Genomic DNA, 25,217 nt, shown 5'->3' with positions numbered 1-25,217 from the left:
TTGGAAATGCTCCCCTGAAAAGTTTGGTGGTCTAAACAGACGGCTTTTTATCACAGGACAAGAAATCAGCCCTCGACAACTTAACAGGCGGCAAAAGATTTTTTTGAAAAAATCCCTAAGCCCCGAATTCACAATTTCAGCAAAAATCTGACTTTTGGCAGTTCACTCAAAAATGCTGCCCTACGGTTGCAAATGCTCCCCTGAAAGGTTTGGCGGTCAAAACAGAAGGCTTTTTATCACAGGACAAGAAATCAGCCCTCGACAACTAAACCGCAGGCAAATTTTTTTTTTGAAAAAATCCCTAAGCCTCGGGGTCCCAATTTCAGCAAAAATCTGACTTTCGGCAATTTACTAAAAAATGGTGCCCAACGGTTGCAAATGCTTCCCTGAAAAGTTTGGCGGTCGAAATATAAGGCTTTTTATCACAGGACAAGAAATCAGCCCTCAACAACTTAACCGGCGGCAAAAGATTTTTTTGAAAAAATCCCTAAGCCCCGGGGTCACAATTTCAGCAAAAATCTGACTTTTGGCAATTTACTCAAAAATGGTACCATATAGTTGCAAATGCTCCTCTGAAAGGTTTGCCGGTCGAAACAGAAGGCTTTTTATCAGAGGACAAGAAATCAGCCCTCGACAACTTAACTGGCGGAAAAAGATTTTTTTGAGAAAATTACTAAGCCCCGGGGTCACAATTTCAGCAGAAATCTGACTTTCGGCAGTTCACTCAAAAATGGTGCCCAACGGTTGCAAATGCTCCCCTGAAAGGTTTGGCGGTCAAAACAGAAGGCTTTTTATCACAGGACAAGAAATCAGCCCTTGACAACTAAACCGCAGGCAATTTTTTTTTTGAAAAAATCCCTAAGCCCCGGGGTCACAATTTCAGCAAAAATCTGACTTTTGGCAATTTACTCAAAAATGGTGCCATATGGTTGCAAATGCACCTCTGAAACGTTTGGCGGAATAAACAGAAGGGGTTTTATCACAGGACAAGAAATCAGCCCTTTACAACTTAACGGGAGGCAAAAGATTTTTCTGAAAAAATCCCTAAGCCCCGGGGTCACAATTTCAGCAAAAATTTGACTTTTGGCAATTTACTGAAAAATGGTACCATATGGTTACAAATGCTCCTCTGAAAGGTTTGGCGGTCGAAACAGAAGGCTTTTTATCACAGGACAAGAAATCAGCCCTCGACAACTTAACTGGCGGAAAAAGATTTTTTTGAAAAAATCCCTAAGCCCCGGGGTCACAATTTCAGCAAAAATCTGACTTTTGGCAATTTACTCAAAAATGGTGCCATATGGTTGCAAATGCTCCTCTGAAATGTTTGGCGGTCTAAACAGAAGGCGTTTCATCACAGGACAAGAAATCAGCCCTCGACAACTTAACCGGAGGCAAAAGATTTTTTTGAAAAAATCCCTAAGCCCCGGGGTCACAATTTCAGCAAAAATCTGACTTTTGGCAATGTACTCAAAAATGGTGCCATATTGTTGCAAATGCTCCTCTGAAACGTTTGGCGGTCTAAACAGAAGGCTTTTTATCACAGGACAAGAAATCAGCCCTCGACAACTTAAGTGGCGGAAAAAGATTTTTTTGAAAAAATCCCTAAGCCGCGGGGTCACAATTTCAGCAAATATCTGACTTTCAGCAGGTCACTCAAAAATGGTGCCCAACGGTTGCAAATGCTCCCCTGAAAGGTTTGGCGGTTGAAACAGAAGGCTTTTTATCACAGGACAAGAAATCAGCCCTCAACAACTTAACCGGAGGCAAAAGATTTTTTTGAAAAAATCCCTAAGCCCCGGGGTCACAATTTCAGCAAAAATCTGACTTTCGGCAATTTACTCAAAAATGGTGCCCAACGGTTGCAAATGCTCCCCTGAAAGGTTTGGCGGTCGAAATAGAAGGCTTTTTATCACAGGACAAGAAATCAGCTCTCAACAACTTAACCGGAGGCAAAAGATTTTTTTGAAAAAATCCCTAAGCCCCGGGGTCACAATTTCAGCAGAAATCTGAGTTTCGGCAGTTCAGTCAAAAATGGTGCCCAACGGTTGCAAATGCTCCTCTGAAAGGTTTGGCGGTCGAAACAGAAGGCTTTTTATCAGAGGACAAGAAATCAGCCCTCGACAACTTAACTGGCGGAAAAAGATTTTTTTGAGAAAATTACTAAGCCCCGGGGTCACAATTTCAGCAGAAATCTGACTTTCGGCAGTTCACTCAAAAATGGTGCCCAACGGTTGGAAATGCTCCCCTGAAAGGTTTGGCGGTCAAAACAGAAGGCTTTTTATCACAGGACAAGAAATCAGCCCTTGACAACTAAACCGCAGGCAAATTTTTTTTTGAAAAAATCCCTAAGCCCCGGGGTCACAATTTCAGCAAAAATCTGACTTTTGGCAATTTACTCAAAAATCGTGCCATATGGTTGCAAATGCACCTCTGAAACGTTTGGCGGAATAAACAGAAGGGGTTTTATCACAGGACAAGAAATCAGCCCTTTACAACTTAACCGGAGGCAAAAGATTTTTCTGAAAAAATCCCTAAGCCCCGGGGTCACAATTTCAGCAAAAATCTGACTTTCGGCAATTTACTCAAAAATGGTATCATGTGGTTGCAAATGCTCCTCTGAGAGGTTTGGCGGTCGAAACAGAAGGCTTTTTATCACAAGACAAGAAATCAGCCCTCGACAAATTAAGTGGCGGAAAATCTTTTTTTTTGAAAAAATCCCTAAGCCCCGGGGTCACAATTTCAGCAAATATCTGACTTTCAGCAGGTCACTCAAAAATGGTGCCCAACGGTTGCAAATGCTCCCCTGAAAGGTTTGGCGGTCGAAACAGAAGGCTTTTTATCACAGGACAAGAAATCAGCCCTCGACAACTTAACCGGAGGCAAAAGATTTTTTTGAAAAAATCCCTAAGCCCCGGGGTCACAATTTCAGCAAAAATCTGACTTTCAGCAGGTCACTCAAAAATGGTGCCCAACGGTTGCAAATGCTCGCCTGAAAGGTTTGGCGGTCAAAACAGAAGGCTTTTTATCACAGGACAAGAAATCAGCCCTTGACAACTAAACCGCAGGCAATTTTTTTTTTTGAAAAAATCCCTAAGCCCCGGGGTCACAATTTCAGCAAAAATCTGACTTTTGGCAATTTACTCAAAAATGGTGCCATATGGTTGCAAATGCACCTCTGAAACGTTTGGCGGAATAAACAGAAGGCGTTTTATCACAGGACAAGAAATCAGCCCTTGACAACATAACCGGAGGCAAAAGATTTTTTTGAAAAAATCCCTAAGCCCCGGGGTCACAATTTCAGCAAAAATCTGACTTTTGGCAATTTACTCAAACATGGTGCCATATGGTGGCAAATGCTCCTCTGAAACGTTTGGCGGAATAAACAGAAGGCATTTTATCACAGGACAAGAAATCAGCCCTCGACAACTTAACCGGAGGCATAAGATTTTTTTGAAAAAATCCCTAAGCCCCAGGGTCACAATTTCAGCAAAAATCTGACTTTCAGCAGTTCACTCAAAAATGGTGCCCAATGGTTGCAAATGCTCCCCTGAAAGGTTTGGCGGTTTAAATAGACGGCTTTTTATCACAGGACAAGAAATCAGCCCTCGACAACTTAACCGGCGGCAAAAGATTTTTTTGAAAAAATTCCTAAGCCCCGGGGTCACAATTTCAGCAAAATTCTGACTTTTGGCAGTTCACTCAAAAATGGTGCCCTACATTTGCAAATGCTTCCCTGAAAGGTTTGGCGGTCAAAACAGAAGGCTTTTTATCACAGGACAAGAAATCAGCCCTCGACAACTAAATCGCAGGCAATTTTTTTTTTGAAAAAATCCCTAAGCCCCGGGGTCACAATTTCAGAAAAATTCTGACTTATGGCAGTTCACTCAAAAATGGTGCCATATGGTTCCAAATGCTCCTCTGAAACGTTTGGCGGTCTAAACAGAAGGCTTTTTATCACAGGACAAGAAATCAGCCCTCGACAACTTAACAGTCGGCAAAATATTTTTTTGAAAAAATCCCTAAACCCCGGAGCCACAATTTCAGCAAAAATTTGACTTTTGGCAATTTACTGAAAAATGGTACCATATGGTTACAAATGCTCCTCTGAAAGGTTTGGCGGTCGAAACAGAAGGCTTTTTATCACAGGACAAGAAATCAGCCCTCGACAACTTAACTGGCGGAAAAAGATTTTTTTGAAAAAATTCCTAAGCCCCGGGGTCAAAATTTCAGCAAATATCTGACTTTCAGCAGTTCACTCAAAAATGGTGCCCAACGGTTGCAAATGCTCCCCTGAAAGGTTTGGCGGTTGAAACAGAAGGCATTTTATCACAGGACAAGAAATCAGCCCTCGACAATTTAACCGGAGGCAAAAGATTTTATTGAAAAAATCCCTAAGCCCCGAGGTCACAATTTCAGCAAAAATCTGACTTTTGGCAGTTCACTCAAAAATGGTGCCATATGGTTCCAAATGCTTCTCTGAAAGGTTTTGCGGTCTAAACAGAAGGCGTTTTATCACAGGACAAGAAATCAGCCCTCGACAACTTAACCGGAGGCAAAAGATTTTTTTGAAAAAATCCCTAAGCCCCGGGGTCACAATTTCAGCAAAAATCTGACTTTTGGCAATTTACTCAAAAATGGTGCCATATGGTTGCAAATGCTCCTCTGAAATGTTTGGCGGTCTAAACAGAAGGCGTTTCATCACAGGACAAGAAATCAGCCCTCGACAACTTAACCGGAGGCAAAAGATTTTTTTTGAAAAAATCCCTAAGCCCCGGGGTCACAATTTCAGCAAAAATCTGACTTTTGGCAATTTACTCAAAAATGGTGCCATATTGTTGCAAATGCTCCTCTGAAACGTTTGGCGGTCTAAACAGAAGGCTTTTTATCACAGGACAAGAAATCAGCCCTCGACAACTTAAGTGGCGGAAAAAGATTTTTTTGAAAAAATCCCTAAGCCCCGGGGTCACAATTTCAGCAAATATCTGACTTTCAGCAGGTCACTCAAAAATGGTGCCCAACGGTTGCAAATGCTCCCCTGAAAGGTTTGGCGGTTGAAACAGAAGGCTTTTTATCACAGGACAAGAAATCAGCCCTCAACAACTTAACCGGAGGCAAAAGATTTTTTTGAAAAAATCCCTAAGCCCCGGGGTCACAATTTCAGCAAAAATCTGACTTTCGGCAATTTACTCAAAAATGGTGCCCAACGGTTGCAAATGCTCCCCTGAAAGGTTTGGCGGTCGAAATAGAAGGCTTTTTATCACAGGACAAGAAATCAGCTGTCAACAAGTTAACCGGAGGCAAAAGATTTTTTTGAAAAAATCCCTAAGCCCCGGGGTCACAATTTCAGCAGAAATCTGAGTTTCGGCAGTTCAGTCAAAAATGGTGCCCAACGGTTGGAAATGCTCCCCTGAAAAGTTTGGTGGTCTAAACAGACGGCTTTTTATCACAGGACAAGAAATCAGCCCTCGACAACTTAACAGGCGGCAAAAGATTTTTTTGAAAAAATCCCTAAGCCCCGAGGTCACAATTTCAGCAAAAATCTGACTTTCGGCAGTTCACTCAAAAATGGTGCCCTACGGTTGCAAATGCTCCCCTGAAAGGTTTGGCGGTCAAAACAGAAGGCTTTTTATCACAGGACAAGAAATCAGCCCTCGACAACTAAACCGCAGGCAAATTTTTTTTTTGAAAAAATCCCTAAGCCTCGGGGTCCCAATTTCAGCAAAAATCTGACTTTTGGCAATTTACTCAAAAATGGTGCCATATGTTTGCAAATGCTCCTCTGAAACGTTTGGCGGAATAAACAGAAGGCGTTTTATCACAGGACAAGAAAATAGGCCCTTGACAACTTAACCGGAGGCAAAATATTTTTTTGAAAAAATCCCTAAGCCCCGGGGTCACAATTTCAGCAAAAATCTGACTTTCGGCAATTTACTCAAAAATGGTACCATGTGGTTGCAAATGCTCCTCTGAAAGGTTTGGCGGTCAAAACAGAAGGCTTTTTATCACAGGAGAAGAAATCAGCCCTCGAAAACCTAACCGGTGGAGAAAGATTTTCTTGAAAATATCCCTAAGCCCCGGGGTCACAATTTCAGCAAAAATCTGACTTTTGGCAATTTAATAAAAAATGGTGCCATATGGTTGCAAATGCTCCTCTGAAACGTTTGGCCGTCGAAACAGAAGGCTTTTTATCACAGGACAAGAAATCAGCCCTCGACAACTTAACCGGCGGCAAAAGATTTTTTTGAAAAAATCCCTAAGCCCCGGGGTCACAATTTCAGCAAAAATCTGAGTTTCAGCAGTTCACTCAAAAATGGTGCCCAACGGTTTCAAATGCTGCCCTGAAAGGTTTGGCAGTCGAAACAGAAGGCTTTTTATCACAGGACAAGAAATCAGCCCTCGACAACTTAACTGGCGGAAAAAGATTTTTTTGAAAAAATTCCTAAGCCCCGGGGTCAAAATTTCAGCAAATATCTGACTTTCAGCAGTTCACTCAAAAATGGTGCCAAACGGTTGCAAATGCTACCCTGGAAGGTTTGGCGGTCGAAACAGAAGGCTTTTTAATCACAGGACAAGAAATCAGCCCTCGACAACTTAACCGGAGGCAAAAGATTTTTTTGAAAAAATCCCTAAACCCCGGGGTCACAATTTCAGCAAAAATCTGACTTTCGGCAGTTCACTCAAAAATGGTGCCAAACGGTTGCAAATGCTACCCTGGAAGGTTTGGCGGTCGAAACAGAAGGCTTTTTATCACAGGACATGAAATCAGCCCTCAACAACTTAACCGGCGGAAAAAGATTTTATTGAAAAAATCCCTAAGCCCCGAGGTCACAATTTCAGCAAAAATCTGACTTTTGGCAATTTAATCAAAAATGGTGCCATATGCTTGCAAATGCTCCTCTGAAAGGTTTGGCGATCTAAACAGAAGGCTTTTTATCACAGGAGAAGAAATCAGCCCTCGACAACTTAACCGGCGGCAAAAGATTTTTTTGAAAAAATTCCTAAGCCCCGGGGTCAAAATTTCAGCAAATATCTGACTTTCAGCAGGGCACTCAAAAATGGTGCCATATGGTTCCAAATGCTCCTCCGAAAGGTTTGGCGGTCGAAACAGAAGGCTTTTTATCAGAGGACAAGAAATCAGCCCTCGACAACTTAACAGGCGGCAAAAGATTTTTTTGAAAAAATCCATAAGCCCCGGGGTCACAATTTCAGCAAAAATCTGACTTTTGGCAATTTACTCAAAAATGGTGCCATATGGTGGCAAATGGTCCTCTGAAATGTTTGGCGGAATAAACAGAAGGCGTTTTATCACAGGACAAGAAATCAGCCCTCGACAACTTAACCGGAGGCATAAGATTTTTTTGAAAAAATCCCTAAGCCCCAGGGTCACAATTTCAGCAAAAATCTGACTTTCAGCAGGTCACTCAAAAATGGTGCCCAACGGTTGCAAATGCTCCCCTGAAAGGTTTGGCGGTTGAAACAGAAGGCTTTTTATCACAGGACAAGAAATCAGCCCTCGACAACTTAACCGGAGGCAAAAGATTTTTTTGAAAAAATCCCTAAGCCCCGCGGTCACAATTTCAGCAAAAATCTGACTTTCGGCAATTTACTCAAAAATGGTGCCCAACGGTTGCAAATGCTCCCCTGAAAAGTTTGGCGGTCGAAACAGAAGGCTTTTTATCACAGGACAAGAAATCAGCCCTCAACAACTTAACCGGCGGCAAAAGATTTTTTTGAAAAAATCCCTAAGCCCCGGGGTCACAATTTCAGCAAAAATCTGACTTTTGGCAATTTACTCAAAAATGGTGCAATAGGGTTGCAAATGCTCCTCTGAAAGGTTTGGCGGTCGAAACAGAAGGCTTTTTATCAGAGGACAAGAAATCAGCCCTCGACAACTTAACTGGCGGAAAAAGATTTTTTTGAAAAAATTCCTAAGCCCCGGGGTCACAATTTCAGCAGAAATCTGACTTTTGGCAATTTACTCAAAAATGGTGCCATATGGTTGCAAATGCACCTCTGAAACGTTTGGCGGAATAAACAGAAGGGGTTTTATCACAGGATAAGAAATCAGCCCTTCACAACTTAACCGGAGGCAAAAGATTTTTCTGAAAAAATCCCTAAGCCCCGGGGTCACAATTTCAGCAAAAATCTGACTTTCGGCAGTTCACTCAAAAATGGTGCCCTACGGTTGCAAATGCTCCTCTGAAAGGTTTGGCGATCTAAACAGAAGGCTTTTTATCACAGGAGAAGAAATCAGCCCTCGACAACTTAACCGGCGGCAAAAGATTTTTTTGAAAAAATCCCTAAGCCCCGGGGTCACAATTTCAGAAAAAATCTGACTTTTGGCAGTTCACTCAAAAATGGTGCCCTACGGTTGCAAATGCTCCCCTGAAAGGTTTGGCGGTCAAAACAGAAGGCTTTTTATCACAGGACAAGAAATCAGCCCTCGACAACTTGACCGGCGGCAAAAGATTTTTTTGAGAAAATCCCTAAGCCCCGGGCTCACCATTTCAGCAAAATATCTGACTTTTGGCAATTTACTCAAAAATGGTGCCATATGGTTGCAAATGCACCTCTGAAAGGTTTGGCGGAATAAACAGAAGGCGTTTTATCACAGGACAAGAAATCAGCCCTTGACAACTTAACCGGAGGCAAAAGATTTTTTTGAAAAAATCCCTAAGCCCCGGGGTCACAATTTCAGCAAAAATCTGACTTTCGGTAATTTACTCAAACATGGTACCATGTGGTTGCAAATGCTCCTCTGAAAGGTTTGGCGGTCAAAACAGAAGGCTTTTTATCACAGGAGAAGAAATCAGCCCTCGAAAACCTAACCGGTGGAAAAAGATTTTCTTGAAAATATCCCTAAGCCCCGCGGTCACAATTTCAGCAAAAATCTGACTTTTGGCAATTTAATCAAAAATGGTGCCATATGCTTGCAAATGCTCCTCTGAAAGGTTTGGCGGTCGAAACAGAAGGCTTTTTATCAGAGGACAAGAAATCAGCCCTCGACAACTTAACTGGCGGAAAAAGATTTTTTTGAAAAAATTCCTAAGCCCCGGGGTCAAAATTTCAGCAAATATCTGACTTTCAGCAGGTCACTCAAAAATGGTGCCATATGGTTCCAAATGCTCCTCTGAAAGGTTTGGCGGTCGAAACAGAAGGCTTTTTGTCAGAGGACAAGAAATCAGCCCTCGACAACTTAACAGGCGGCAAAAGATTTTTTTGAAAAAATCCGTAAGCCCCAGGGTCACAATTTCAGCAAAAATCTGACTTTTGGCAATTTACTCAAAAATGGTGCCATATGGTTGCAAATGCTCCCCTGAAAGGTTTGGCGGTTGAAATAGACGGCTTTTTATCACAGGACAAGAAATCAGCCCTCAACAACTTAACCGGCGGCAAAAGATTTTTTTGAAAAAATTCCTAAGCCCCGGGGTCACAATTTCAGCAAAATATCTGACTTTTGGCAATTTACTCAAAAATGGTGCCATATGGTTGCAAATGCTCCTCTGAAACGTTTGGCGGTCTAAACAGAAGGCTTTTTATCACAGGACAAGAAATCAGCCCTCCACAACTAAATCGCAGGCAATTTTTTTTTGAAAAAATCCCTAAGCCCCGGGGTCACAATTTCAGAAAAATTCTGACTTATGGCAGTTCACTCAAAAATGGTGGAATATGGTTCCAAATGCTCCTCTGAAATGTTTGGCGGTCTAAACAGAAGGCTTTTTATCACAGGACAAGAAATCAGCCCTCGACAACTTAACAGGCGGCAAAAGATTTTTTTGAAAAAATCCCTAAACCCCGGGGCCACAATTTCAGCAAAAATTTGACTTTCGGCAATTTACTGAAAAATGGTACCATATGGTTACAAATGCTCCTCTGAAAGGTTTGGCGGTCGAAACAGAAGGCTTTTTATCACAGGACAAGAAATCAGCCCTCGACAACTTAACTGGCGGAAAAAGATTTTTTTGAAAAAATTCCTAAGCCCCGGGGTCAAAATTTCAGCAAATATCTGACTTTCAGCAGTTCACTCAAAAATGGTGCCAAATGGTTGCAAATGCTACCCTGGAAGGTTTGGCGGTCGAAACAGAAGGCTTTTTAATCACAGGACAAGAAATCAGCCCTTGACAACTTAACCGGAGGCAAAAGATTTTATTGAAAAAATCCCTAAACCCCGAGGTCACAATTTCAGCAAAAATCTGACTTTTGGCAGTTCACTCAAAAATGGTGCCATATGGTTCCAAATGCTTCTCTGAAAGGTTTGGCGGTCTAAACAGAAGGCTTTTTATCACAGGAGAAGAAATCAGCCCTCGACAACTTAACCGGCGGCAAAAGATTTTTTTGAAAAAATCCCTAAGCCCCGGGGTCACAATTTCAGAAAAAATCTGACTTTTGGCAATTTACTCAAAAATGGTGCCATATGATTGCAAATGCTCCTCTGAAATGTTTGGCGGTCTAAACAGAAGGCGTTTCATCACAGGACAAGAAATCAGCCCTCGACAACTTAACCGGAGGCAAAAGATTTTTTTGAAAAAATCCCTAAGCCCCGGGGTCACAATTTCAGCAAAAATCTGACTTTTGGCAATGTACTCAAAAATGGTGCCATATTGTTGCAAATGCTCCTCTGAAACGTTTGGCGGTCTAAACAGAAGGCTTTTTATCACAGGACAAGAAATCAGCCCTCGACAACTTAACGGGAGGCAAAAGATTTTTTTGAAAAAATCCCTAAGCCCCGGGGTCACAATTTCAGCAAATATCTGACTTTCAGCAGGTCACTCAAAAATGGTGCCCAACGGTTGCAAATGCTCCCCTGAAAGGTTTGGCGGTTGAAACAGAAGGCTTTTTATCACAGGACAAGAAATCAGCCCTCAACAACTTAACCGGAGGCAAAAGATTTTTTTGAAAAAATCCCTAAGCCCCGGGGTCACAATTTCAGCAAAAATCTGACTTTCGGCAATTTACTCAAAAATGGTGCCCAACGGTTGCAAATGCTCCTCTGAAAGGTTTGGCGGTCGAAATAGAAGGCTTTTTATCACAGGACAAGAAATCAGCTCTCAACAACTTAACCGGAGGCAAAAGATTTTTTTGAAAAAATCCCTAAGCCCCGGGGTCACAATTTCAGCAGAAATCTGAGTTTCGGCAGTTCAGTCAAAAATGGTGCCCAACGGTTGGAAATGCTCCCCTGAAAAGTTTGGTGGTCTAAACAGACGGCTTTTTATCACAGGACAAGAAATCAGCCCTCGACAACTTAACAGGCGGCAAAAGATTTTTTTGAAAAAATCCCTAAGCCCCGAATTCACAATTTCAGCAAAAATCTGACTTTTGGCAGTTCACTCAAAAATGGTGCCCTACGGTTGCAAATGCTCCCCTGAAAGGTTTGGCGGTCAAAACAGAAGGCTTTTTATCACAGGACAAGAAATCAGCCCTCGACAACTAAACCGCAGGCAAATTTTTTTTTTGAAAAAATCCCTAAGCCTCGGGGTCCCAATTTCAGCAAAAATCTGACTTTTGGCAATTTACTCAAAAATGGTGCCCAACGGTTGCAAATGCTTCCCTGAAAAGTTTGGCGGTCGAAATATAAGGCTTTTTATCACAGGACAAGAAATCAGCCCTCAACAACTTAACCGGCGGCAAAAGATTTTTTTTGAAAAAATCCCTAAGCCCCGGGGTCACAATTTCAGCAAAAATCTGACTTTTGGCAATTTACTCAAAAATGGTACCATATAGTTGCAAATGCTCCTCTGAAAGGTTTGCCGGTCGAAACAGAAGGCTTTTTATCAGAGGACAAGAAATCAGCCCTCGACAACTTAACTGGCGGAAAAAGATTTTTTTGAGAAAATTACTAAGCCCCGGGGTCACAATTTCAGCAGAAATCTGACTTTCGGCAGTTCACTCAAAAATGGTGCCCAACGGTTGCAAATGCTCCCCTGAAAGGTTTGGCGGTCAAAACAGAAGGCTTTTTATCACAGGACAAGAAATCAGCCCTTGACAACTAAACCGCAGGCAATTTTTTTTTTGAAAAAATCCCTAAGCCCCGGGGTCACAATTTCAGCAAAAATCTGACTTTTGGCAATTTACTCAAAAATGGTGCCATATGGTTGCAAATGCACCTCTGAAACGTTTGGCGGAATAAACAGAAGGGGTTTTATCACAGGACAAGAAATCAGCCCTTTACAACTTAACGGGAGGCAAAAGATTTTTCTGAAAAAATCCCTAAGCCCCGGGGTCACAATTTCAGCAAAAATTTGACTTTTGGCAATTTACTGAAAAATGGTACCATATGGTTACAAATGCTCCTCTGAAAGGTTTGGCGGTCGAAACAGAAGGCTTTTTATCACAGGACAAGAAATCAGCCCTCGACAACTTAACTGGCGGAAAAAGATTTTTTTGAAAAAATCCCTAAGCCCCGGGGTCACAATTTCAGCAAAAATCTGACTTTTGGCAATTTACTCAAAAATGGTGCCATATGGTTGCAAATGCTCCTCTGAAATGTTTGGCGGTCTAAACAGAAGGCGTTTCATCACAGGACAAGAAATCAGCCCTCGACAACTTAACCGGAGGCATAAGATTTTTTTGAAAAAATCCCTAAGCCGCAGCGTCACAATTTCAGCAAAAATCTGACTTTTGGCAATGTACTCAAAAATGGTGCCATATTGTTGCAAATGCTCCTCTGAAACGTTTGGCGGTCTAAACAGAAGGCTTTTTATCACAGGACAAGAAATCAGCCCTCGACAACTTAAGTGGCGGAAAAAGATTTTTTTGAAAAAATCCCTAAGCCCCGGGGTCACAATTTCAGCAAATATCTGACTTTCAGCAGGTCACTCAAAAATGGTGCCCAACGGTTGCAAATGCTCCCCTGAAAGGTTTGGCGGTTGAAACAGAAGGCTTTTTATCACAGGACAAGAAATCAGCCCTCAACAACTTAACCGGAGGCAAAAGATTTTTTTGAAAAAATCCCTAAGCCCCGGGGTCACAATTTCAGCAAAAATCTGACTTTCGGCAATTTACTCAAAAATGGTGCCCAACGGTTGCAAATGCTCCCCTGAAAGGTTTGGCGGTCGAAATAGAAGGCTTTTTATCACAGGACAAGAAATCAGCTCTCAACAACTTAACCGGAGGCAAAAGATTTTTTTGAAAAAATCCCTAAGCCCCGGGGTCACAATTTCAGCAGAAATCTGAGTTTCGGCAGTTCAGTCAAAAATGGTGCCCAACGGTTGCAAATGCTCCTCTGAAAGGTTTGGCGGTCGAAACAGAAGGCTTTTTATCAGAGGACAAGAAATCAGCCCTCGACAACTTAACTGGCGGAAAAAGATTTTTTTGAGAAAATTACTAAGCCCCGGGGTCACAATTTCAGCAGAAATCTGACTTTCGGCAGTTCACTCAAAAATGGTGCCCAACGGTTGGAAATGCTCCCCTGAAAGGTTTGGCGGTCAAAACAGAAGGCTTTTTATCACAGGACAAGAAATCAGCCCTTGACAACTAAACCGCAGGCAAATTTTTTTTTGAAAAAATCCCTAAGCCCCGGGGTCACAATTTCAGCAAAAATCTGACTTTTGGCAATTTACTCAAAAATGGTGCCATATGGTTGCAAATGCACCTCTGAAACGTTTGGCGGAATAAACAGAAGGGGTTTTATCACAGGACAAGAAATCAGCCCTTTACAACTTAACCGGAGGCAAAAGATTTTTCTGAAAAAATCCCTAAGCCCCGGGGTCACAATTTCAGCAAAAATCTGACTTTCGGCAATTTACTCAAAAATGGTATCATGTGGTTGCAAATGCTCCTCTGAGAGGTTTGGCGGTCGAAACAGAAGGCTTTTTATCACAAGACAAGAAATCAGCCCTCGACAAATTAAGTGGCGGAAAATCTTTTTTTTGAAAAAATCCCTAAGCCCCGGGGTCACAATTTCAGCAAATATCTGACTTTCAGCAGGTCACTCAAAAATGGTGCCCAACGGTTGCAAATGCTCCCCTGAAAGGTTTGGCGGTCGAAACAGAAGGCTTTTTATCACAGGACAAGAAATCAGCCCTCGACAACTTAACCGGAGGCAAAAGATTTTTTTGAAAAAATCCCTAAGCCCCGGGGTCACAATTTCAGCAAAAATCTGACTTTCAGCAGGTCACTCAAAAATGGTGCCCAACGGTTGCAAATGCTCCCCTGAAAGGTTTGGCGGTCAAAACAGAAGGCTTTTTATCACAGGACAAGAAATCAGCCCTTGACAACTAAACCGCAGGCAATTTTTTTTTTTGAAAAAATCCCTAAGCCCCGGGGTCACAATTTCAGCAAAAATCTGACTTTTGGCAATTTACTCAAAAATGGTGCCATATGGTTGCAAATGCTCCTCTGAAACGTTTGGCGGTCTAAACAGAAGGCTTTTTATCACAGGACAAGAAATCAGCCCTCGACAACTTAAGTGGCGGAAAAAGATTTTTTTGAAAAAATCCCTAAGCCCCGGGGTCACAATTTCAGCAAATATCTGACTTTCAGCAGGTCACTCAAAAATGGTGCCCAACGGTTGCAAATGCTCCCCTGAAAGGTTTGGCGGTTGAAACAGAAGGCTTTTTATCACAGGACAAGAAATCAGCCCTCAACAACTTAACCGGAGGCAAAAGATTTTTTTGAAAAAATCCCTAAGCCCCGGGGTCACAATTTCAGCAAAAATCTGACTTTCGGCAGTTCACTCAAAAATGGTGCCATATGGTGGCAAATGCTCCTCTGAAAGGTTTGGCGGTTTAAATAGACGGCTTTTTATCACAGGACAAGAAATCAGCCCTCGACAACTTAACCGGCGGCAAAAGATTTTTTTGAAAAAATTCCTAAGCCCCGGGGTCACAATTTCAGCAAAATTCTGACTTTTGGCAGTTCACTCAAAAATGGTGCCCTACATTTGCAAATGCTTCCCTGAAAGGTTTGGCGGTCAAAACAGAAGGCTTTTTATCACAGGACAAGAAATCAGCCCTCGACAACTAAATCGCAGGCAATTTTTTTTTTGAAAAAATCCCTAAGCCCCGGGGTCACAATTTCAGAAAAATTCTGACTTATGGCAGTTCACTCAAAAATGGTGCCATATGGTTCCAAATGCTCCTCTGAAACGTTTGGCGGTCTAAACAGAAGGCTTTTTATCACAGGACAAGAAATCAGCCCTCGACAACTTAACAGTCGGCAAAATATTTTTTTGAAAAAATCCCTAAACCCCGGAGCCACAATTTCAGCAAAAATTTGACTTTTGGCAATTTACTGAAAAATGGTACCATATGGTTACAAATGCTCCTCTGAAAGGTTTGGCGGTCGAAACAGAAGGCTTTTTATCACAGGACAAGAAATCAGCCCTCGACAACTTAACTGGCGGAAAAAGATTTTTTTGAAAAAATTCCTAAGCCCCGGGGTCAAAATTTCAGCAAATATCTGACTTTCAGCAGTTCACTCAAAAATGGTGCCCAACGGTTGCAAATGCTCCCCTGAAAGGTTTGGCGGTTGAAACAGAAGGCATTTTATCACAGGACAAGAAATCAGCCCTCGACAATTTAACCGGAGGCAAAAGATTTTATTGAAAAAATCCCTAAGCCCCGAGGTCACAATTTCAGCAAAAATCTGACTTTTGGCAGTTCACTCAAAAATGGTGCCATATGGTTCCAAATGCTTCTCTGAAAGGTTTTGCGGTCTAAACAGAAGGCGTTTTATCACAGGACAAGAAATCAGCCCTTGACAACTTAACCGGAGGCAAAAGATTTTTTTGAAAAAATCCCTAAGCCCCGGGGTCACAATTTCAGCAAAAATCTGACTTTTGGCAATTTACTCAAAAATGGTGCCATATGGTTGCAAATGCTCCTCTGAAATGTTTGGCGGTCTAAACAGAAGGCGTTTCATCACAGGACAAGAAATCAGCCCTCGACAACTTAACCGGAGGCAAAAGATTTTTTTTGAAAAAATCCCTAAGCCCCGGGGTCACAATTTCAGCAAAAATCTGACTTTTGGCAATTTACTCAAAAATGGTGCCATATTGTTGCAAATGCTCCTCTGAAACGTTTGGCGGTCTAAACAGAAGGCTTTTTATCACAGGACAAGAAATCAGCCCTCGACAACTTAAGTGGCGGAAAAAGATTTTTTTGAAAAAATCCCTAAGCCCCGGGGTCACAATTTCAGCAAATATCTGACTTTCAGCAGGTCACTCAAAAATGGTGCCCAACGGTTGCAAATGCTCCCCTGAAAGGTTTGGCGGTTGAAACAGAAGGCTTTTTATCACAGGACAAGAAATCAGCCCTCAACAACTTAACCGGAGGCAAAAGATTTTTTTGAAAAAATCCCTAAGCCCCGGGGTCACAATTTCAGCAAAAATCTGACTTTCGGCAATTTACTCAAAAATGGTGCCCAACGGTTGCAAATGCTCCCCTGAAAGGTTTGGCGGTCGAAATAGAAGGCTTTTTATCACAGGACAAGAAATCAGCTGTCAACAAGTTAACCGGAGGCAAAAGATTTTTTTGAAAAAATCCCTAAGCCCCGGGGTCACAATTTCAGCAGAAATCTGAGTTTCGGCAGTTCAGTCAAAAATGGTGCCCAACGGTTGGAAATGCTCCCCTGAAAAGTTTGGTGGTCTAAACAGACGGCTTTTTATCACAGGACAAGAAATCAGCCCTCGACAACTTAACAGGCGGCAAAAGATTTTTTTGAAAAAATCCCTAAGCCCCGAGGTCACAATTTCAGCAAAAATCTGACTTTCGGCAGTTCACTCAAAAATGGTGCCCTACGGTTGCAAATGCTCCCCTGAAAGGTTTGGCGGTCAAAACAGAAGGCTTTTTATCACAGGACAAGAAATCAGCCCTCGACAACTAAACCGCAGGCAAATTTTTTTTTTGAAAAAATCCCTAAGCCTCGGGGTCCCAATTTCAGCAAAAATCTGACTTTTGGCAATTTACTCAAAAATGGTGCCATATGTTTGCAAATGCTCCTCTGAAACGTTTGGCGGAATAAACAGAAGGCGTTTTATCACAGGACAAGAAAATAGGCCCTTGACAACTTAACCGGAGGCAAAATATTTTTTTGAAAAAATCCCTAAGCCCCGGGGTCACAATTTCAGCAAAAATCTGACTTTCGGCAATTTACTCAAAAATGGTACCATGTGGTTGCAAATGCTCCTCTGAAAGGTTTGGCGGTCAAAACAGAAGGCTTTTTATCACAGGAGAAGAAATCAGCCCTCGAAAACCTAACCGGTGGAAAAAGATTTTCTTGAAAATATCCCTAAGCCCCGGGGTCACAATTTCAGCAAAAATCTGACTTTTGGCAATTTAATAAAAAATGGTGCCATATGGTTGCAAATGCTCCTCTGAAACGTTTGGCCGTCGAAACAGAAGGCTTTTTATCACAGGACAAGAAATCAGCCCTCGACAACTTAACCGGAGGCAAAAGATTTTTTTGAAAAAATCCCTAAGCCCCGGGGTCACAATTTCAGCAAAAATCTGAGTTTCAGCAGTTCACTCAAAAATGGTGCCCAACGGTTTCAAATGCTGCCCTGAAAGGTTTGGCAGTCGAAACAGAAGGCTTTTTATCACAGGACAAGAAATCAGCCCTCGACAACTTAACTGGCGGAAAAAGATTTTTTTGAAAAAATTCCTAAGCCCCGGGGTCAAAATTTCAGCAAATATCTGACTTTCAGCAGTTCACTCAAAAATGGTGCCAAACGGTTGCAAATGCTACCCTGGAAGGTTTGGCGGTCGAAACAGAAGGCTTTTTAATCACAGGACAAGAAATCAGCCCTCGACAACTTAACCGGAGGCAAAAGATTTTTTTGAAAAAATCCCTAAACCCCGGGGTCACAATTTCAGCAAAAATCTGACTTTCGGCAGTTCACTCAAAAATGGTGCCAAACGGTTGCAAATGCTACCCTGGAAGGTTTGGCGGTCGAAACAGAAGGCTTTTTATCACAGGACATGAAATCAGCCCTCAACAACTTAACCGGCGGAAAAAGATTTTTTTGAAAAAATCCCTCAGCCCCAGGGTCACAATTTCAGAAAATCTGACTTTCGGCAATTCACTCAAAAATAGTGCACAATGGTTGCAAATGCTCCCCTGGAAGCTTTGGCGGTCGAAACAGAAGGCTTTTTATCACAGGACAAGAAATCAGCTCTCAACAACTTAAGCAGCGGAAAAAGATCTTTTTGAAAAAATCCCTAAGCCCCGGGGTCACAATTTCAGAAAAAAAATTGACTTTCGTCAATTTACTCAAAAATGGTGCCCAACGGTTGTAAATGCTCCCCTGAAAGCTTTGGCGGTCGAAACAGAAGGCTTTTTATCACAGGACAAGAAATCAGACCTTGACAACTTAAGCGGAGGAAAAAGATTTTTTTGAAATAATCCCTAAGCCCCGGGGTCAGAAGTTCAGAAAAAAGCTGACGTTCTCCAATTCACTCAAAAATCGTGCCAAACAGTTGCAAATGCTCCCCTGAAAGGTTTCGCAGTCGAAACAGAAGGCTTTTTATCACAGGACAAGAAATCAGACCAGGACAACTTAACCGGCGGCAAAAGATTTCTTTGAAAAAATCCCTAAGCCCCGGGGTCACAATTTCAGCAAAAATGCTGACTTTCAGCAATTCACTCAAAAATGGTTCCAAACCGTTGCAAATGGTCCCTGGAAAGGTTTGGCGATCGAAACAGTAGGCATTTTAATCACAGGACAAGAAATCAGCCCTCGACAACTTAACCGGCAACTTAACTTGGCCCTCCAGATCAGCCTTTCTCAACCTTGGGGCCCAGATGTTTTTGGACTTCAACTCCCATCATCCCTATCTAGCCGAACCAGTGGTCACGGATGATGGGAGTTGTAGTTCAATGGCATCTGGGGAACCAAGCTTCAGAAAGGCTGCTGTAGCGTTTACATTTTAGCTTTAATACTACTAATAATTCTGGACTTTGCCTGGGACAAGCGGCACAGCTCATTTATTCCATCAAGGAGATTGGCGGAAGGAGGACAGGAGCAAAGGTTCAGGCAGAAAATCCACCCCCATTACTCATTTCTCAGAGGAGGCTTTGGCAGAGAAACGGCCGTGTCGAAACCAAGAGCATGTCAGCTCAGATCAGAATCCCGGCTGGTGATGAAAAGGGCTGCATCCCCGGAGTGAGTTGGGGATGTCGTTTGACTGCTACATGGCCCGGCAGACGAATTAGCTTCTGATTAATCTGTTTGGAAAGAGCTATTCACGGCAGGCAGCGAGGGACGGCGATGCATTAAATCAAAGTTTGAGAGGGAAGAGCACAAAAGCAAGCAGAAATCCCTGGCTTCACAGTTTCGTCAGCTACACAGCTCCAAACTCCTGGGCTTTTGAGCTGACATTTGCGCCTGGCATCCTGGCTGCTACCAGCGGAGTCTGGTACATTAAGTGTGACTGTGGCCCCACCCAGCTCCCCACCTGCCTGCATCCTTCCTTCCACCATAAATGAAAGCCCTGCTGGATCTGGCTAAGGGCCCAGCATCCTGTTCTCACAGCCAAATGTTTGGTACAGTGGTGGTGATCAGCTGCGTTATTGAGTTAACACAAAACTGAGTTGTGTCCCCGATCCAGCCACTTCTCTCACTGCCTACACCTGAAGTCACATTTGACGTCAGATGCAGGGCTTGTGCACGTTGTTTGGAGGGCAAGCGGGCCCTCAAGGCAAATCGGGGCTCATTTGGGCCAAATTTGGCCCACAGGCCAGAGGTTCCCTACCCTGGTTATTGATAAAACTGAATTTATAAGATGAAAAACTGCTGACTGGTGATAATCAAGAACAACTTTCCCAGGTTCAATGCCTGGCATCTCCCAGCAGGGCTGGCAATGCCCCTTGTCTGAAACCCTGGAGAGTTGTTGCCAGTCAGTGTAGGGAATATAGGGCTAGATGGTCTCATAGGTTCGACACTGCTGAAGGCAGCTTCCTACGGCACTTAAGCACTGAAAGCCTTTTTTTCTTGCTTTAATCTTTTTGTAAACCGCTTTGAGGTTGCTGCTTTTACAATGAAGGGGTGTATATGTAATAAATAAATAAGGTTCACACGATAAACCCGCATTTCAGCAGTGGGTCTTGATGATGGGTGTTCTCTGTCTTCCAAAACACAGGCAACATCGCCTTCTGCCACCCCGCCCCCCAATATCTTACCCGTAACAAAACAGACCAGGATGTAAAAAAAGAATCTCATTCTCAAAAGACTTCCTTGTTTTTTAATATAAAGATGAACAGATTTTGCATTAAAGAGCAACGGAGTCGAGTCCAAGACAATGGGGGGGAGGAGGAGGATACGAACTGTTCAAGGCTAACAGAGGCCACACAGCATCAGCCCCTCCTCACGGCCCAAATCTTAACAATTCTGAAATGGGGGGAATGTGTGCGTGTGGCAGGAGGGACAGAACCATCAAAAGAGAAACTGCAATTTATTTTTTCTGTTTTGAGCTCCCTTCCGCCTTAGAAGAAACATCCAGAGAGCAAAATCTGTCTTGCAAGCTGCCCTGGACCTTGCTAACTGGTCACGTTGATACACCTGTGATTTACTGGAAGCAGAGATCGGGCGCTAGCCCCTCTTGAATGTTACGGGCAGAAGATTCCGAGCCTCATCGCAGCGGTGTTCTGGCCCAGCTCTTCCATTTGAGGCTCTTTCCTCTGGTATCCCCCATCGAGCCGGCGTGAAATTTAGTAGTCTCTTTCCACTCGGCCTCTGGGTTCCTGGGCCAGTTCCAGATCATCAGCATCGTCTACTTCACCTCCATGATCTTCCTGTTATTGGGCAGGGGGGGAAAGTGCTCAGTTATTGTTTGTTTGTTTCTGAGGGGGAATTGGGAAGTGAGACCAAAGATACATCTGCACCAAACATTTATCTATTTATGACTTAAATTTGTATAAAAAAACCCAAAGGAATAGACTGTCTGCCGGCTCAGGCTGATGGACCATCTATTCCTGCATCCTGTCCTTGCAGTAGCCAACCAGAGGCCTGTGGGAAGTCTGCAAGCAGCTCATGAGAGCAACAGCCCTCTTCTCACCTGCGATTCCAGACAGCAGAGGTAGGGCATAGCCATTGTGGCTAGCAGCCACTGACAGCCATGAATTCCTCTTAAGTTTCCTATTCCCTTTCTCTGCACAGTGCATATTTTTTTAATATCCCTCTACCTCGTACCTACGGGACCGCCTCTCCTGGTATGTCCCATGGAGGACCTTACGGTCTTCAAACAAAAACATCTTGGAGATTCCAGGCCACAGGGAGGTTAGGCTGGCCTCAACTAGAGCCAGGGCTTTTTCGGCCGTGGCCCCGATCTGGTGGAACGCTCTGTCACAAGAGACTAGGGCCCTGCAGGACTTGACATCTTTCTGCAGGGCCTGCAAGACAGAGCTGTTCCACCAGGCCTTTGGCCAAGGCACAGTCTGACCCCCTCCTTTGGTAATCCTCACAGAACTCTAGCCCAATGGTTGCCATTAATCTGAATGGAATTAATTTTAGAATGAAATGATTTTAGAATGTTCTATCATTTTACTGTTGTTAGCCGCTCTGAGCCCGGCTTTGGCTGGGGAGGGCGGGATATAAATAAAATTTATTATTATTTATTATTATTTATTATTATTATTATTACCATCTGCTCCCCTGCCCCCACCTGCCTCTCCCCCCTAAACTAAAAACCGCTAATGATTATAACCCAAATCACAGAATAACGGTCGAGTTGGAAGGGACTCCAATGGTCATCTAGACCAACCCCCCCTGCAATGCAGGAATTGCAGCTAAAGTACCCCTGGCAGATGACCACGCTGTTTAAAAACCTCCAAGGAATATTGGCGACCCGCCGAGAGCCAAGCGTTCAATTTCAGGCAGTTGCTTGACCTGGGGAGTACGGTCAGGTGCACATCTATGCACAAGTTGGCTCCGCCCTAGGAGTTTCTGCTGTGCATCACTGCACAAGCCAGGCTCAGTCTCAGTGGTATTTTCTCCACCTCATCACGATGAAATGTGCCCTTTGCAGCCCTGTGAGCCTTCTCTCTATTATGTTTTAAGGAAAGGAGCGTGGACTTTGAAAAGCTATTTTAAGCATCTGGGTGTTGTTTCTTTTCTGTAAACATTGTCACTTTGTTCTGAGGCAGGAGGGGAAGGGGAGGGGAGGGGAGGGGTGACGTGACTTGGTGAGAAAGACAAAGGAAAACTGTCCTCAAATGAACCTAATCAGTGTCCTTGCATCTCCTGGGGTAGAGATGCAAGAAGGCACCATTTTCCATTCCGCCATCTCGCGGTTTCCGTTCTGTAGTGGTTCATCTTTTGCAAAAATAGAAACCCACACTGTGTGCCTCGCTGTCCGCAATGGTAAAACAACGCAACTTAGGTAATTAATGAAGGAAATTATATTGTCCTTGCGTTACTCCAGCCCGTTCATTAAGATACAAAAAAGGGAACACAATGCAAATGGTTGCTGTGCGTGTTGAAAGAACTCTGCATCGTTTGCAGGCTGAAAGCAACAACGGTGGATACTGATCGAAATCTGCCAAATTGATTTCCGTCCCAGACATTGAAACGAATAAGGGAACATCAAGGATTTTCCACTTCCATGCTGTTTTCATCAGAATTCTCCAACATCCTCACTCCTGATTCCATATCCCAATTTGCTTAGGCATGGGGGGCTTGCTCCGCTGTTTTTTGAAACAGTGGCAGGTGGCTGTTTTTGATATGCTAATGGGAGGCAGCTCTGCAAGGGCAGCAGAAGAGGAACTGAATGTCTTAAGAGAAAGGGAAGGTGGTGAGAGGCTACACACACATCCGCCCCACAAGGAAGATGCTAGGAGTAGCCATTGTGGTGCGCAAGCCAGGCATTTCAAATGGTGCAGACTCTAGGACACCTGCTTTGCATGTAGAAGGTTCCTGGTTCAATCCCTGGCCTCTCTAGTCCTTTTATTTTTTTTAAAAAAGGATTGGTAGCTGGAAAAGATGTCTCAAGGTTCTGGAAACCTAGAGAGCAGCTGCCAGTCAGAGCACACCTGCTAAGCTAGTCCAACCTCAAGCTGACCCCCCTATCTGTCTCCTGTCTCATTTACAACCAGACCAGGAGTACCTGCATCTCATAACACTATAGCCAGGCAGCATCCAACGAAGTTGAATGATGGGAGGTTCAGGGTGGACCAGAGGAGGAGCACATTATTAAGGCATCTGGTCAGCCACTGTGAGAACAGGATGCTGGACTACTAGATGGTCCAGCAGCCACACTCTTCTTCCACTCTTATATAATCCCTGTTTGGGTGCTTGGCAGCAGAGACAGGGTGTGTCAGAGTCACAGAAAGCTCATTTCTGGGAGACAGAAGAGCTGTTGCTCCTTCAGCAGATGTCTGCAATGAAGGCTGCAATCCCAGTCTCACCCAGGAGTCAACATCACTGAATATCAGCGGCGACGGGTGCTCATGGTGACTGATAGGGCAGAAGGCAGGGAGCCTAACAGTAGGTGGCGCCAGAGGCAATGACAAGCAGAGCCGACTTAATTTTCGCTTTGCCCCCATCCTTCCTGCTAAGTTCTGAAAGGGGCATCAATGAGACAGAGGAGGAGGAGGAAGTTGATGGGCATTTGCCATCACCTGGACTGGTTGTAAGGGAGAAGACAGACAGGTGAAACCCCCATTTGCACCAATGGGCTGGCCTCCCCTGCAACATGGCAGATTTAATTCGGGATAAATACCCACAGAATGCCACTGTGATCTGTTGCTGTTGCTTTCCCTTTTTAAGAGCAGGAAAAGAAAGTTGTGAGAGTGCATGGCAAATATAAAAAATTCAAAAGCCGCTTCCTAAGTGCCTTGTATTTGGGGGACAGTGGGGGAAAGAGAGTACCTGTCTTTGGGAACAGCAGGGGTGTGCATTTTGGAAAGTAGGTCAGGGAGCTGCCTCGGCTTGTTAGCTGGGCAGATTAATTGGGGTGGAAGAGAAGGAATGCGTGATGCTGCTGCTGCTGCCAGAGAAACACTTTTGCATTTTGTGGGCTGGGATGGAGGTGGCACTGCGTGAGCGGCACAGTGATCGCCAGTCTAATTATCGTGTATGCATGGCAGTTGGGAATGTAGGAAGCTGCCTTATACTGAGTCAGACCACTGGGACGTCTAGCTTAGTACTGTCTACACTGACTGGCAGCGGCTGTCCGGGGTTTCAGGGGGATGACATTCCTAGCCCCACCTGGAGATGCTGAGCAATGGATGTTCCGCATGCAAAGCAGATGCTCTACTATCGAGCCACAGCTCTTCTCTTAAGACATGCGAAGCTACAGCTGGGATAGCTCACTCAATAGATCACAAGGCTCTTAATCTCAGGGTTGCGGGTTCAAGTCCCACCTTGGGTAAAAGATTCCTGCATTGCAGAGGGTTGGACTGGTTGATCCTCATGGTCCCTTCCAGCTCTTATGATTCTGTGCTTTATACAGAGCCAGACCATTGGTCCATCTAGCTCAATATTATCTACCCTGACTGGCAGCAGCTTTCCAGGGTTTCAGGTAGGGATCTTTCTCAATCCTCACTGGAGATGCCTGCGATTGAACCTGGGACTGTCCACATGCAAAGAAAAAGGCCCATTGGGGAGCTATGGCTCTTCCCTTTACAATGAAGCAACATTCTAGTCCTCATGGTCGGAATAAAAGGGTGGTTTTAAAAGGGGCATATGAAGCTGCCTTACATGGAGTCAGCCCATTGGCCCATCTAGCTCAGTATTCTTGTCTGGGAATTGGACCCAGAACCTTCTGCATGCAGAGCTCCTTGAGAAGAGGGACTGCTTGTTAAACTACTCTAGGAACTGTAGCTCTGTGAGGGGAGCAGAGGACTCCTAGTGACTCTAGTCCCCCTTAAACTACAGTTCCCAGGATGCCATGGCTGTTAAAGTGCAATCAGAGTGCATTAAATGAGGCAGGACATCACCATCATGATATGCCACTGCTGAAAGACTTGTGCTGACTGCCCTTCAGCTACCAGGCTAAGTTCAAGGCGCTAGTCCCTATGCCGCTTGGGACTAGGATACCTGAACGCCCTGCAGGTAAAGGCTTCCTCCACGTGATGCCATCTTATCAGGAGGTCCATACCACACACAACACAGGAATTGGGCCTTTTGTGTGGTGGCCCCATCATTTGAAACTCCCTCCCATTAAATACTAGGCAGGCACCGTCTCTTGGGACCTGCCGAAACCCTCCCTACTCCAGCAAGGCTTTCAAGTCGAGCTCCTTCCCAGTCTACTCCTGTATTGGAATTGTTCTTAAGATGCTCG

At 43.9% G+C, this 25,217-nt stretch overlaps 1 protein-coding gene across 2 annotated transcripts in view; it reads right to left on the bottom strand.

The window, feature by feature from the left end:
- Positions 1 to 20,157: 20,157 nt before the first annotated feature.
- Positions 20,158 to 25,217, bottom strand: part of LOC128419710 (Golgi integral membrane protein 4-like) — a 45,270-nt gene continuing 40,210 nt past the window's right edge. The window contains exon 14 of one of the 2 annotated variants that reach the window (XM_053400725.1): positions 20,158 to 20,730. In XM_053400725.1, coding sequence (XP_053256700.1) covers positions 20,647 to 20,730 — 84 coding nt within the window. In that variant the 3' untranslated portion in view covers positions 20,158 to 20,646. The remainder of the gene's footprint in view (positions 20,731 to 25,217) is intronic. The other variant, XM_053400726.1, reaches the window with a different exon arrangement.

This window comes from Podarcis raffonei, chromosome 8 (genome assembly GCF_027172205.1).
Source record: "Podarcis raffonei isolate rPodRaf1 chromosome 8, rPodRaf1.pri, whole genome shotgun sequence".
Lineage (NCBI taxonomy): Eukaryota > Metazoa > Chordata > Lepidosauria > Squamata > Lacertidae > Podarcis > Podarcis raffonei.
This window is presented reverse-complemented; position numbering and strand designations above follow the sequence as displayed.